The sequence below is a fragment of the Lampetra planeri genome, chromosome 4, assembly GCF_965212315.1.
Source record: "Lampetra planeri chromosome 4, kcLamPlan1.2.h2, whole genome shotgun sequence".
Lineage (NCBI taxonomy): Eukaryota > Metazoa > Chordata > Hyperoartia > Petromyzontiformes > Petromyzontidae > Lampetra > Lampetra planeri.
This window is the reverse complement of record NC_136110.1, coordinates 14,216,591-14,232,210: the sequence shown is the minus strand read 5'-3', so window position 1 is coordinate 14,232,210 and position 15,620 is coordinate 14,216,591. Positions and strand designations below refer to the sequence as shown.

The window sequence follows — 15,620 nt, the reverse complement described above, 5'->3', positions numbered from 1 at the left end:
ATCTCTGACCCGACAGTAATCTTCTTGTTGGTCGTCACGCCCATAGTCCCCTGGCTGCGTGTCGCACCTGTTGGACCTCGCTCTCTTCTCCTGCCTCCTCACCTCACCAAACCTCACTGCTGCTCCGCTTCCTACTTATCGATCACTATACGCGTCGATACGACTGAATTGAGACGTTTTTTTAATTGTGGTGGTGATATTGGGTGCACACGAGTGCTCACATTGTCCCCCACATGGGCAGCTGCCTGCCCCAAGCTCTCGCCCTGCATGTCACTGTCATGAGGTTCCCCGTGAATTGGGCCATGCGCCCCTCATCCCTGTGTGCTGCATACTACAGGGTGTGTGGTGTAGCCTCGTGCTGCCTGCGCGTTGCCAAATTCGTATGCATTGCCACAAATTACTCAATTGGGATTACATATAGCAATCATCGCCTCCTACTGGCAGACTAATGCCAAATTACAAGTTTGATACTGAGCCACCTTGTGCCCACAGGGATTTGAGTTGCGATGTAAGTCGCTTAACGCACATAAAGCGCTCGGAGACGCCCCAGTGTAAAGAAAGGCGGCTCTATCAAAAATAATTCCTCATCGTCATAAATTGTCTGTCATCATCATCATCATCGTGAGCTACGTCTAATCACTGCTGGGTGAAGGCCTCCCCATGCCATTGCCATCACTCACTCCAGTGCTCTGTCTCCACGATGCCATGGCGTTTGTCCTCTGTACTGAGGGTACGAAGGGAGTTTTTGTCTTTCACCCCCTTCGTGATTTTCCACAATCATACCACACGGTTCATTTCTAGGCACCCCACGGGTTTCTAATGGCCCTCGTAGTTCTCAATAGGTGAGTAAATATTGAGAGGGCAATGGCTCCTTGTCAGGGCAAAGTGTTCCACGAGTGTTAAGGGATTTAACAGTGAATTGAGATTGATGTGACACGGTGGGAAGTTAAAATGTTGTTCTCTCAATAATTTCTTCATATTTTGTGGCATATTTATAATTGGATAACTATAAATAGTCTCGTGACTCGGTGAGGCTTTCCTGGATAAACGAGCATTAAAATCACAATATAAAGAGAGTGGTGGTGCAGTGGTGATGATCCTGGTGACCCGAGTTTGATTTATGCCACAGATAATATTAGCTGGAATGATTGGGCAATTTATGTCTGAACTAGACCAGTTTGCACTGACCAGCGTGGTGAAGCATGGCCAAAACCCCAATGACTGGCGTGGCAAGGGGAGGCCTTCATCCAACAGTGGAGGTAGTGTTGGGGTACCCACCCGTGTATGAAGGTCCACGCACACTCAAAGCATGTGCCTTGCACAGAGAAGTTAGTTCACAGGTTGCTTGCAACTTATTTGGTTCTGAGTAATTACTTGAGTCAAGTCAGGTTAGGGTTAAAATCATCGTTGGGCTTGTTCTTGGCTCAAGAGAAATTGCAGTGTTTTTACAATGGGCACGAAATGCTGCGTCGTGGATCAGGCGCTTGTATGTTGCACTGGACGCATCCACACGTGGACAATCACAGGTCAGAGTACACCACACGCCTTGCTATCTGCTTGTCTGTGCCTGTGAGCATTTGCTGTGTTCTCTGAAATATTGTGGAAAACTTGACTTGCCCCGATTTGCTGATGAGCACAATATTAGTAGAGAACAGGAGGTGAAAACTGCCTTCGTCCATGAGCTCTGTAGTCTGCACAAGCAGCTGCTGTAACGTCACAGCCAGCTACACTGCGGTGCACAACCTTGCTTAGTTTTGTACTCGTCTGGCTGTTGGCGCTGCGGCTAGATCGCCGGCTTGCAGTGCGAAAGTTGACAGTTAAAATCCCAGTTGTGGTGTTGACTTGTCGGCGCTTCGTCGCAGCACTCTGCGGGACGTCTCCAGCAGCTGTCCTGCCTGGGCCCTGCTAGAGGAATGTGGCGGTGTATTCAGAGCTGTGAGCTTCCCTTTTCAGGCCGTAATCGCCACCAGGGCAGCTGCGTGCTCGCGTGTATGGGGGAGCACCTTGACAAACGTAGTGATGATTACAGCGGTAAATATTGAAATTTAAAATAATTCAGGAGATATCGTGCCGACTCGGCTGCCCTCGATGCGGCCTGGTCGGGATAATGCGATTCGCGGCTCTTGCCACGCTTCGTGTAGATGTGTCCCCAGCAGCCTGGGAGTCGGCGCCCTCATTACCGGTGTTTAACCACAGCAGGAAACACTGCCTTGCATACACCTGCCCCTACACAGCTGGCTGGTGCTGGGTGCCACGCACCGAGTCGCCACCGCGAGACGCTCATGAGCCCCATGCCACACGCTGTACGGATGTAGAGGTACACGCTGCTTTAATGATGTGCACCTCCGATTTCCCCGAACCTCTGATTAGCATGGTTGGGAATGTACGGTGCGAAAGAAGTTCAACATAAATACACCTGAAAACCATGTACATTGTACTAAATATATGTGCGGGTGCATGGACTCACTGACACACAGACAGGTAAATTAACTCGTGCATTACCTACCCACATGGGATAACAAATTTATAATGTGGATTTATATAGCGGAGTCTTAACGCGACCACATGTCAAGATGTTGTACTGACCAAGTGGGCATGTTTGTGTTATAGAGAGAGACGGTCTGTGACAGGTAGAGGAAACATTGTTTTCAGCTTTGACTTGATCAGGGGCTGGGAGTCGACAGCACAGATGGCAGGGAAATATGGGGGTGGAAGAGGAGACTGAGCAGAATGCGCAATCTATCAGAGCCATCAATTATTATTTTAGGTCAACAAAAAATATTCATTTGTGAAAATTCAACGGCCATGATCCAATGGGTAAGCTTGCCACCTCCACGGAAACGTGGAATTCCCATCCCTGGCTATGTCACCCGCACGGGGCTGGCATGAGGAGAGCCGCTGGGGCATCAGGTGAGATGTGCACGGCGCTCAAGGGAGCGTGACGGCAAACTGCCCCGTCTCTTAGCTTGCGCCCATTCGTTGTTTTGTACAAGTAAAATTTTGCCCTCGTTAGGGAGTGGTGCCCGACCGCAGACTTCCAAGGAATGCCCGGTGTGGTGCATGGGCGAGGAGGCCGGGGCTACTGCACAGGCCCTGGCGGTTTGTTGCAGCTGATGGTAGAAGAGTGAGTGATATATAGTGGCGGTGTTTTTAACAAGCATTATACACAAAGAATATCGAACACAAAGTGAGCTTTACATGGTGACAATTGCCTCGGTTATTTGGCGTGGAAGCCTTCTCGAAAGGGATCACATCGCTGTAGCGTCATCATCGGGGAGATCAGGGAGTGGGGAACCCGGGTGGGGGTGACTGGGGTGGTGGGACCAGTGGTGGGGGGAACGAGGTGGGGGGAATTGGGGTGGGGGGACCGGGGGTGGAGGGCCGGCGAGGTTGACCCCACGCAACGTCGTCGCAGCGGTGACATCACGTGACCCATGGGTGTTTGTGCACAGTGCGATGACTGTAAACACTGCCCCTTGCAGGCGAGAGGCTTTGGCAGAGAGGGGGGTGATGCTGAGGGCCTCAAAAAGTGAGCTCAGTGTGAGTGTTGTGAGTACTCTGCTTGTTTACCCAGGAAAGCTTCACTGAGCCTCATGACTCTTTTTCAGGAGGGTCTTGCTACGTATTCTCAGTTGGAGGCGATGATTGTAACTTCCGATTGAGTAATTTGCGGATAACATTTTTTTTTTGCAAACCAGGACCATAACGCCTGCACAAAAATTGGCCTCCTCTTGCGAATGACGTCACGGGATCTTTAACATTGTGAAGCAGACGGCACTTAGTATTGTTATGGTTCATACACTCAGCAGTATTAATCAGGGTGGCCATTACTTTCGAACTTTTCCAACAAGCGGCGAAATGCGCTACCGCTGAGCCGCATCACCGCCTCTGTCGGTGGTCGTGGGGAGCCCTTGACACCGCGGTGGGACCCATCGTCCCCACCACGGTCCCCACCAAGGTCCTTGCTCTAACGCGCCAGCCTTCGAGCGGCGTGTCTCACCTCGGGCCCGACATTCGCTTGGTGCCACAGATAAAGACGAATTCGGCGGTGACGGTCTTCATTGTTGGAAAACGTCGTGAGAATAATTTTATTATGTTTTATTTTTATTATTTTATTATTTCCCTTCTACGTGACTTTACCGAAAGAACCAAGAAGATGAATCCCTGCAGTCACGAAAGCTTTAAATCGAAATTGTTGGGTTAATCGAGCAGGAGTTGCGTCCTTTCTCAGATAGGTGTTTCTTGGAGGAGAGATGGACGCGATGCATAATTCTGCATGTAGATGTTGTTTTCCCCAACGTATAGTGGAGGGAGATGGATCCCTCTTAACTGTGGTGATGTGTGGATGCGATTGGTGGATATTATTATCTGTGCTTATACATCGAAATGACTCCTGATATCGGAAAATTACTCCAGCTGTTCACCGATGAAGCAGATAATCTGATGACATTGCCACCACTCGCAGCTCGCTGCTCTTATCTGCAGCTGGAGTTAATAGGATGAGTTAATTTATGCTGCCAGGAGACCACTCCCCATGATCCGTAGATAAGAGTGGATGATAGGAAGCATGTGCCACCACTTCAGTTATCTGTGGATAATAGGAATTACACAGCAGATAACGCGATTTTCTGAAGATGGATTTGTGGGCGTGGAAAATAGGAAGGGGGGTGCAAGAGGATTCTCACTCTCATGACTGCACATCACGACTATAATGAGCCGAGAATGTCTGTGTCCCGTGCGTGACGTCACTCCACATGCCGCACTTCCCCTCCCCCCCCGTCATTAATATTCATGAGCGGGTGGATTTTTACACTCACGCAGAAGGTCGAGCGGAAATGTTTTTTTTCGCAAATTCGCTTTAAGTTAGACGCTTCTTTAATGAAAGTGAATAGAATAAATAATTCTACGCAGCAACAAAGTGGATTTGGTGTCTTTATTTCTTCAGCACTTGAGACAAAATGGAAGTCTAAGTTATGCTTCTACGTTATGGTAAAATAGACATTTCTCGGTGATTTTCCAGATATTGTATCGATTTCCAATTTATTTCAACCCCAGCTACCGAAAGCAGAAGAGAATAAAGTATCAAAGCAGTGGATTTGAGCAAATTGAAGGTCAGTTATATACAGTGATACAGTGATATGAAGTGAGGTGTTTTATCACTTTGTTTTGTGCAAGAATCACTGCCATCAATACAGTGCTACAGTGAAATAATGTGAAGTGTGTGATGGCATACTTTTGTGCAAGATTCACTTCCATTAAATTTACACAAGATACAATTATACTCTGTTCAATTTTTTTCGTAAATATTACAGCTTTCGTCCTAGGACGGGCAAAGAAGCTCGTCGTACACTATAATATAAAAAAAAAGGTTTGCTGGCTGACGCATGGGCGGGCAAATGCATGGCGGTGACTTCACCGCGTCCCACAGCGTTGTCACGTGTTCGCGTGTGCCGACAGTCACGCCGCCCTCCCGACCACCCACCCTCCTCCCAGGTCGTGGAACCCACGCAAATGCGTGGGTAGTGCTAGTTTATGTAAAATGATAAACTGGTATAAACACACATTGATACGCTTAAGCTTGTTCAGTTGGACACATCATGTCTTGTTACTGGCAAAGCCGCAAAGTTCACGTAGCGCTGCCAGCAATGTATTTTGCAATTAAATATTTAGCAAGATCGTGCCGCTGGGCTGCATATAGTCCAGGCCCCGTTTACGAATTGTGAATGACAAAACGGTACACTACGGCATCTCTCAGTAATGTATACAATGTGTTGATGGAGAGGAGAAGCCACGCTTGTTATCAGGCTGTGGCACTGTGTATGATGTAAAGCGATCGATTTGTGCTTTGTCAGCAGTGCGCTGAGCCTGATGATGAAAAGAAACAGCCGTGAGATCTTTAACGTCTGATCCATATGTTGTTATTAGGTTTGTTAGATGGTAGCTTCTGCCCAAATTCTTGACATCAACTTTCCATTCCCTTGACAATATTGTCTATTATTTGCATGTGCCAATGTCTTGAGCACATTCTGACCAATAAAGTTCTTCACTGGTTGATTAGGACTGGAATCAACAATACGACGTTTCGCTCAAACTTTCACATTTGTGGGCAAATGTGACCATTCACCTTACGTCTCCTCTCGAGTGAGGGAGGCTCAGAGTTGGCTCGTTTGTGTTTGCTTAGAGCCAGGAAACTTCGTGGAGACAGGATGGGCCCGAGGCAATGCTGGCGACGCGGTGTAGGGTGGGTCTGCGTATGGGATTGGGGTCGATGGGATGGAAGCCGTCTTCGGAAAGGGGTGTGAATGGCGACGAATCTTGAGCTGTTTACCAGATGTCGCCCAAATCAGCCACAGGACTTGCCCCATGAGCACATCCCCTAATAGGCACTCGTGCTGCCTGGCCTCTGGTGCCCAGTACAGCTGAGCACAGTACATCAAGGGTGGAAAGTGCTGCTCCTAAAACCCCCAACAGGGCACTCGCTGGGTCTCTGTGTTCAACAATGCCACTGCCCGCGTGTCCCAGAGCACAGCAGCCACCTCCCGTGAGCCACATCCCTGCGCCCTGCCTGGCTCTCGGGTTCCTCATGTCCGTCAGGACCTGACACACGAGATCCTGCCCCATCACCATCGGCAGAGTAATCCAACGCCACAGCTTTAAATTATACAACGAGGAGCAGGGGGCAGTCGCTCCTTGAGCTGTCACCTGCGCACTTTATCCACGGAAATTTGATGAAACTTGCATAATGCAGAAGGAAAAGAGTGGGGACTTATACAGTTTGTGGTGTTTTGTGTGTGTTTGCATAGCAGCGAGAACCGGCGTTTCTCGAGTGACGCACGGACAGGACAGAACGGACGCGCATGTACAAACATGCTTAGGACCACTGCCCTTTGCCTTGAAGCGGTTTTGAGATCAGCCGGGTTCCTGTGCCAGGCTAGGTGTACTTCTCGTACACATGGAGTAATTGAGGTTCATTTACAAGAGATCATAGCACACCCTTGCTGTTGTGGTTTCATACCCTGGGTAGGCTGGCGGGTGTACGCATGCACTTGCATGCACACACCCGTGCGTGTGTATGTGTTGCAGAAAACCACGTTGAAACCGGAGAGTCTGAGCAGTATGGCCATGCACGTCCACGTGGTGCTGGGCAGGAGATGCGTGTGTGGCCCCTGAGAGGAGATTCGTCTCACGAGCATTGGCAGCGTCTGGTTCCTCGGTCCAAAATGAAAAAAATTGGATGATAACGCGTCGTGTTTAGCTGCGCTGGAGCTATTTTAGTGATGGGTGGCGAACGTTATAACGTGATGAGGTTTCTTTTGTTTTGGTCCTTTCTTGGGTGAACAAAACGCTCGGTGCGAAAGGACAAACATCGGTGCTCGGGTTTCACATCGCTTTTCATTCGGCGATTGAACAGGTCCGTCTGGCTGGTGAAATTCAACAGGTGCGTGCATTTGTTACCAATATCAATTTAACATTTGAACAAAATAAAGCACCACCTTTGTGTAGCTCCACAAAACGTGAACCCGTTGGCTACGCTCAGGGTAGCCCCAACAATTGTGCAGAAGGCGCCGGCAAAGGACGACAGCTGCTCATGTTGACTCATTAACAGAGCCTTCGTGCGCATGGCCGACTCTGGAATTTTGTTTAATTAATATTTGTATTAATCTGGAATCGGATTTTACTATGCGCTGTATGCCTCAGAGTGGACTTCAAAGATCCCGTGGTGTCATTCGAAAGAGTAGGTCATTGTGTGCCGACGTCAGGGTCCAAATTTGCTGAATAAAAAAATATCTGCAAATTACTTAATTCGGATTCTGCATCGGAATAATTATTTCCTCCTGTGATAACTTGACAGGACTCTCCTGGAAAAGGTTAATGCGACTCGGTGAGGCTTTCCTGGGTAACCAAGTGTAACCATACTCATCATACTATATAAGAAACATGTTTTGCCTCCTGGATTCCTGGCTGGCGCGTGGCCAATTGCTTGTGTTCGACGGTGATGTCACCGCACACCGCATCCCACAGCGCCCCACAGCGTTGAACCGGATTTGTGTGCCTGTAAAATACTCAAATTAATTCTTTATTTTATATACGGTTAATGCGAATTGCATATCACAATCACTGAGGAACCACAGACAAGCTGGAAGGCTGCCAGGCAGTGAGCCAGCGCTATCAATTACTGTGCAGTTCGTTCTCTCTGTATTACGATGTTTTCCGCCACTTAGTGAGTGTTTATTACGTGGGAGGAAATTGGAGCACCCGTAGGAAACCCACGCATGTGACATACACTGTGTCCTTTACACAAGGGGACGGCTGATATCAGTACACACTTTGTTGTACTGCATTCTGTTGGCGAGCCAGGGTATTGCACCTCGATGCCCAGGGGAAAGAAGTCTCGCGACGTTTTGCAATTTGTGCGCAAGCTACCAAGCCTCGCTGCTTCCCTCACAGAGCTGGTTCACAGGCCACGTGCATAGCTCCCACCGCCTGGCTTGTGTCAGTTTTGAGTGAAACGTTATTGTGCGTTGATGTTGAATTGAGTTATGAAAAGTCTCAGGCCAACGGTGAGGAGCAGGAGGAGCTTTATTGGTCAGAATTTGATAAAAGCATTAGAATGTAGAACGTATAAATAGTATCTGTGAAAACGTGACCATATTTTCGTGTGGTGGAGGGTGAATGACAAGAAATTTGGCATAGATCTACGTGGCCTAGCCCAAAAAACAGATGTTGGATCAGATTAACACATGCCAACGTTGTAAACAAGATGCCTGTGAGCTTGCCAGCTATCTTGCCCATGGAAACTAATTGCTGTTCAATGTCCGTGAGCGTAATTGCATGAGAAAATAACCACCGGTGGGGACATTTTCTGTCCCCTGAGCTTCATAGATCTCTTCACATTTTAATTACTTTCAATTTGAATGACGTTGCAAATCGTTTTTGAGAAAATGTATGTCATTACAGATCATTACCTTGCAAATTGTCAAGACACTGTAGACCGGAAGTTTTATCTGCGCTTTCCATTGTGATCGCACGGTTCACGTCATGCGCGCATGTGTCTGTGCGCATCCTACCGGGAAGACCTGGAGCTGTGGTCTACAATGTCTCGGATGAGATGTTTTTTCAAAAGAGCTTATTTTAGTACACATGCTGCAAGTACAGGATACTCGGTTCAATCTTAATTTTAGAACTTTCGTGACTGCAGGAATTATTATTTGGTTCTTTCGGTTAAGTCACGTCTAAAGATAAAATAATAAATTAAATTAAATAATAGAATACGACGTTTCGATTTCAACACAAGCAATCATCATCAGGTATAATATGTCGCTATTTCATTATACCTGATGATGATTGCTTGTGTTGCAATCGAAACGTCGTATTTTATTATTTAATTTAATTTATTATTTTATCTTTAGACGTGACTTAACCGAAAGAACCAAATAATAAGGATACTCGGTATTTCATGGCAGGATGCGGTAAGCCGTTTGGAAGTCTGGAATGGAACATGAAAAGAAAGCACTGATAATGCAAGTGGAGGCTGTGATGGGTGGGATGCGTGTGCAGCATGGAGGAGGGCAGGATATAGAGATGGGCACTTGATTGTATGTATGTTACATTTATTTTACACTGTACGTAGCCAACCGCGCTTATTGGAGGTGCGGAGTGGCACCCACAGGTCGGTGACCAAGGGAAAGCCTCAAGCCAGATGGTGGAGATCCGAAGCGCAGAACTTGGAGGTTGGGTGTCAACTTGGGACCAGCGTGAGAATCAAGCAGTCAGAAGCGACGATGAGGTGTGGGGGCATCGATAGGATTGTTGTGATGCGCTCTTCATCGAGATGTAATCGCATTATCTCCAGATTTGTCTAAGCGGTGTGGGGTGTTCACTCTTGAACGTGTTGAAGAGGAAAGGATTCAATATCACGTCTTGTCTCAAACGTGACCCACTGATCTTACCACCCTTGCAAACGAGATCTCCCATCTCAAGGGACTTTCCAGGTCAAATATTTTACAAGGTTGTGCCAAAGGTAAGTGATGTCCATGGTTTCCCTTGTGCAACCTAAAAGCCATGAAAAGTCGACCGTGTTCCAATGAGATTCAGCCCTGGGATGTTCTGTATAACTTGCCTTATTATTACAAGAACTGCCTTCATTTGCTGCATTGGATTGAAGGGTTCTTGTGGTGTTATTAATCATTCGCTTGCTATTTGGTATTTGGTTATGCCTGCAGTAGGTTTGGACAGTGTGAGAGTTGTTGAATGATGGGGGCAGTGAAGGGATTTGTGCATCAGTGTGATGCGAGCAGCAGTACAGCGGATGTACAATACTGTAGGTCCGCTGTTGGACTTTTCCGTTCTGGATGCTTAAAAGAACATCTTGAACAGGAAGCCGTGAGAGACTTGAGCAGTGTTGACCATTGTGATTAGGTGGTCGCCATGCATGAGGGTGTGTACGTTCGCGTTGTTTCTCCTGCCTGTCTGTTGAAAAGCAAACAGTCGCGCACAGTTTGATTCGATGTCTGCAGCAACACCGCACCAGGTATGCATGCCAGCACCGACGAGGGCACGAGCGCCCTTCACAGGCTCTGACCCCTGCACGAGTTCACAGTCCCAGTGGCAGTAGTCAAACAGTGGCGGTGGAATACCTGGCGATCTGTGCATTACTTCTCTCGCAGCTACGTGTGTTGCCTAAGCTCGCGATATATACCACTTATCAAATTATATTTTAGCGTATTACTGTGGTTCCGACTCAATGCTCTTGCCCTTCTAAACTTTCACCATTTTATACATTGCCTGGCTTATGGTGCCATTGTCTCCTATTCTATTAAAAAAACTATTTAATTTTTATTATTATACCAGGTAAGGCCCACTTAGCGAAGCAGCTCTTTTTCAGAAGCCACTGGCCATCAATGATAGCTCAACAAAGTGGCTTATGTGGAAATGTAGAGCAGACAAATACTCTCCAACGCATGTTTCTAAGTGTGGAGGGAAAAACCTAAAATCTACGTGACCACGGGGAGAACAAGCAAGCTCCAAATATACAGGTGTCATGGTTGGAATCGAACCCACAGCCTCCTGTATACTTGGCAAGGTAGTTCACAGGGGTGCAATGGTGAGCGAACTGTGCTATGGACCTGGAGACTTGACTTTGATTCCCAGCCTCTGCAAACATCAGAGGCTGGGCCCCCTCTCCGCTTTACCCTACCTGATGTGGCTGCGTGGTGAAGTATGGTCAAACAACCTTTCATCCAGCAGTGGGTTGACAAAGGGGGTTAATATTTAAAAGTTATGTCATTATCCTGTACATAACATTTTGTAATGTGCAGAACTTAATTTTAATTTAAACCTTGATTTTGTGTGAAAACTTAGTTCAGCACGTGATTATAGCAGTCACCAATGCTCACTGCTGCAAAGTCTGCCTCTAGGAACACATGTGGAGTCCCCACGTCCACACTGTCCTATATCAGAGCAAAACCAGTAGGCCGTTGTCTATCTCCGTGCGACTGCCTGACAGTCACATTTGCTTGTTTGATTTTGATGGTGACTTCATTTTTAGCATAATAGCCAAAGGCTGAGTGCTTTTCCAATCCTATTACAGATCACGTGACTGTTTTGGGTCATGTGCTCTGCGGACCCATCATTGGTCATTAGACATTCACTTTTCAACGACCTATTTTAATTGGCTAACCGCAGATCCATCACTGTGCCATTGCCATTGCAAGTTCCCAAAGTTGTCGGTGACAATTGCAGCCGATGATTGCCTCAGATTTCCCACGTGTGTCACGGCCTCTGGGCATGAACATGATTCAACGTCGCCCTTCAAGGAGGCGGCTGCCCTGTTTCGCCTGCCCTGCTGCCTCAGCCACCTGCCTACAATGACAGCTCCCTGCGATGTATAATAACAGGTTAAATTACAATCCATATGGAGAGTGCAGGTAATAAATTAGCAGGTTCCGCCCATGAAAGAAAGTACATCTTTATCACGAATAAACTCCCCGCGTGTAACCAAGTTGAGGCTGTGTTGCTTTATCGACAAGCCCCCGGGATATCGGGACGTGCACACTTGAACGACCATGCGGGTATCGGCTCGCATGGCCTTCACCTGCAGCAGCAGCAGTGAGTGGTGGTGTCGGCTCCTGGCGTGGCTACAATATTCACGAGGCGCGGCGTCACTGATCTCTGCGTCTCGTTTGCGCGGTATTGTTTCGGTAGTTTCCCTTCAGCGATTTTCTTTACATAACGTAACGGCATCTCTACGGAGAGGAGTTGCTGCTGTATCTGTAAGACATGTTGCGTGGTAATTGTTTTGGCCAATGTTGTAGAGTCAGTTTAACACGGGCTTTCGCGACCAATATCATCCATAGAGGTTTTTATTTTGGGATAGATGGCCTTAGTGTTACGTGGAAGCGAACCATCAAATAACACATTATTTAAATGCATTCCTATAAAGGGCAGCATGCTTTAATAGGGATTACCGTTGGTATGGCTATTTTAACACAATAGACAGGAAGGATAAGATCAAAGGGCTCGCATATTGCACATGCATCATGTACGTTGCCTCAGTAATCCCCCCCCCCCACTTTGTGCAAGAGCGCAGAAGCGTGGCCACCACATCTACGCCTCGATATAAGGAACGAAACAGACTTCCCCATAAATCTGGCTGTCGCCTGATGAAGCAAGTTGTAATTACTGGCGAAACGTCGTACTCAGATTGTAAATGTTGTGGCTTGGCTCTCCAACACACCGGCGTGCTGTACTAGTATACTACACTACTATACACTACACTATACTATATAACTATACACTACACTATATACTACACTATACACGACACGACAATACACTACTATACACTACACTCTATACTACACTACTACACACTACACTATACACTACACTATTACACTACTATACACTAGTGCTGTACTAGTGACAAATTGTCACGTTCTGTTTACGTGACAACCCTTACTAGTTGGCTGTGTCGGGTGGTGGCGGGTTTTAACGACACATTTATATCTTTACGCGATCTTGCCCAAAAAAAACCCTCTAGGGGCCATCCATAAATGACGTCACGCACCTAGGAGGGGGGGGGGTCAGACATTTGTGACGATGTGTGACGAGAGGGGGGTCTAAGAAATGTGGCGTCACATCAAAATGCGCAACTTTAAATAAATATAGACAACACGTTCTACTTAATTAAATATACTTTTTAATGTTTTCTCCTACAACATCAGAGTGCAGCGCCACATTAAATACGCACTACAATGACAATAGTTTAAAGCGATTTGAAGCATTTTTTTTATTTTTTTGGGGGGGGGGGGGGGGCAGAGCTTTGTGTCGTCATGTGAGGGGGGGTCTGACTTTTTGTGACGCCGTGTGACGATGGTGGGGGGTAAAAAATCGTCCAAAATCGCGTGACGTCATTTATGGACAGCCCCTTATGGACAATCTTGTAGAATGATTTAGAAATTAGCTCGTGCCGTGACCAGTGTAAATTCATCACAGAGCCGACATTTTAGATGTGCATGGGTGATGCTGATATCCTTTCCTCACAGTATAATAATCACGTACATTTCTGTAGTCAAAGTGCTTAATTTATGATTAGGTACGAGAACCTGCAGAGACTCTAATTCTCTCTATCAATGGAGACCTGGATTACAAAAATTATTGGACGCCCAATTGCTGCTTTACGTTTCATGCTCGAATTCTTTCTTTCCAAAAGCACCTTCATCTTGCTCTCGTTTGCCTCTTTATTTGATCATTTTGATTGCGATTCACCTTCAACAGCTGTCCAAAGTTCACATCGTCTGCTGTGCTGTCCAGTCGAGTCCCTCCAATAATGATTCTCTTTGATTAGCGTAACTTGTACATCACCTTTGTCTTGCCTTGTTATGAAATCATTTCATTTGTTAATTTCCTGTTGTTATAATGACCATGTTATAGGCGCATCTGAGATGGTAAACATTCTCACCGTTTATCTTCACGCCTTTATTTTTTTGGAAAATGTATTCTTTTGTCAGCTGAAACCGCTTGAATGTAAAACTTATTGCACAAATCACGTGTTAACAATATCGGACAAGTGTGAGGAAGAAGATGATTTCAACATTTGCTCTCGGACTGTCCAAGCGATGGCTTCTGATTATTATTGACAGCTTATTGAGAGGGGATTGTCGTTGAATGAGAAGAAATGTTATTTTGTCCCATGTTCATGAGGCGTCTTTAATGGAGAAGCATTCTCCGTTTTGAAGCTTGGTTTTAGTTTCTGTGCCGAAGCCTGTGACAATTGTAACAGCTGCTCTACAGAGCACAAATTCGGCCCAAGTTTGAATGCCTCTTATTTAAGAGCGCAAGACCGACTGTAAAACTGGGCATACTTCAGCGATTGTTTTGTCGCTGTGGTTGTTCCCACCTGATGACAGACGCTTGTGTTGCGCTCGAAACATCGTGATTTTTATTTTATTTTCTCCTACATGACTTTACCGAAAGAACCAAAGAGTATGGATCCTTGCAGTCACGAAAACTCTAGAATGGGCCTATTTGTTTGAGGTTTCTGCAGCCTTTATTAAAAAATAAATTTTCATCGTTATTCTACTGTGACACACGTGCAGTCGCACCCAAATAGAGTTGTAACATGAATTGGTGCATATGATTTACAGCTGTGATCTGTGCTGACAACAGAAATATGATTTTTCTTATAACAATAAATATAATTTCTTTCCGAAAAATGTACCTAACTTGATTTTGTATTTAATCGTAATGGTTTGTATGACAGTGGTTAGATTGTGAGAATTGAGCCAGACACTCAAACAACTATAGAATATAACATTTTCTACGATGGATCTGCAGTATTCAAAGACAATGCACAGGGTGTGAATGTTTCACTCGGCCTACGTCGCTCCAGCATCAGAAGTGGCTGTACGATGCGAGGTTTGATCCTTGAAGAACAGGCCGGTAATGAAAGGAGCGTCGTCGTGTTTATTGACAGGAGGGCCGAGTCAGAGGCGACACCGGTTTCGTGGCACGTGGGCCGGCCATGGCCGGAGCAAGCAGGCAGCAGCCACCCCACGTCTCGGCTTCTGCGCGTCCACCAGCACTCCAACTCCTACTCCAGGCAAGCCGGCACTCTCACTCCCATAGACATGAGACACCGAGAGGGAGAGAGAAATGTAATTTCTCTGGAAATATAAATTGCTTGCCATCAGCGGATTGAAGTTGGTCGATTGAGAGCAAGGCCCAACCTGAGGAACAGACCACACAGGTCAACCCTCTGCACACACAGTTTTTCTCCAGTCCCAGGGTCGTGCAGTGGCAAGATGTTTACTCCCTCGCCTGGTATGCAGGAGGCCATGAGTTTGATCCCGACACTGGCGCCTGTATATTTGGAGTTTGCATGTTCTCTCCGTGGTCGCGTGGCTTTTTCTCCACGTCCTCTGGTTTTTCCCTCCACATTTAGAAACATGTGTTTAGAGTATTTGGCTGCTATACATTTCACGTGATAATCCACTTTGTTGAGCTATCATTTGTGGCCAGATGGCATCTAATAAAGAGCTACATAGCTCAGTCGGCCTTACCTGGTAGAATATTTTTTTTTTAGTTTTGCTCCCTAGGTGCCGCTCTCGGCCAGAGTG

General features: G+C 46.6%; 1 protein-coding gene across 2 annotated transcripts in view; it reads left to right on the top strand.

Annotated features, from left to right (window-relative positions):
- Nucleotides 1-15,620, top strand: part of LOC144717727 (protein Shroom3-like) — a 71,870-nt gene that overhangs the window by 31,633 nt on the left and 24,617 nt on the right. For both annotated transcript variants that reach the window (XM_078593319.1, XM_078593318.1), the window contains exon 2: nucleotides 14,978-15,103. In XM_078593319.1, coding sequence (XP_078449445.1) covers nucleotides 14,978-15,103 — 126 coding nt within the window. The remainder of the gene's footprint in view (nucleotides 1-14,977; nucleotides 15,104-15,620) is intronic.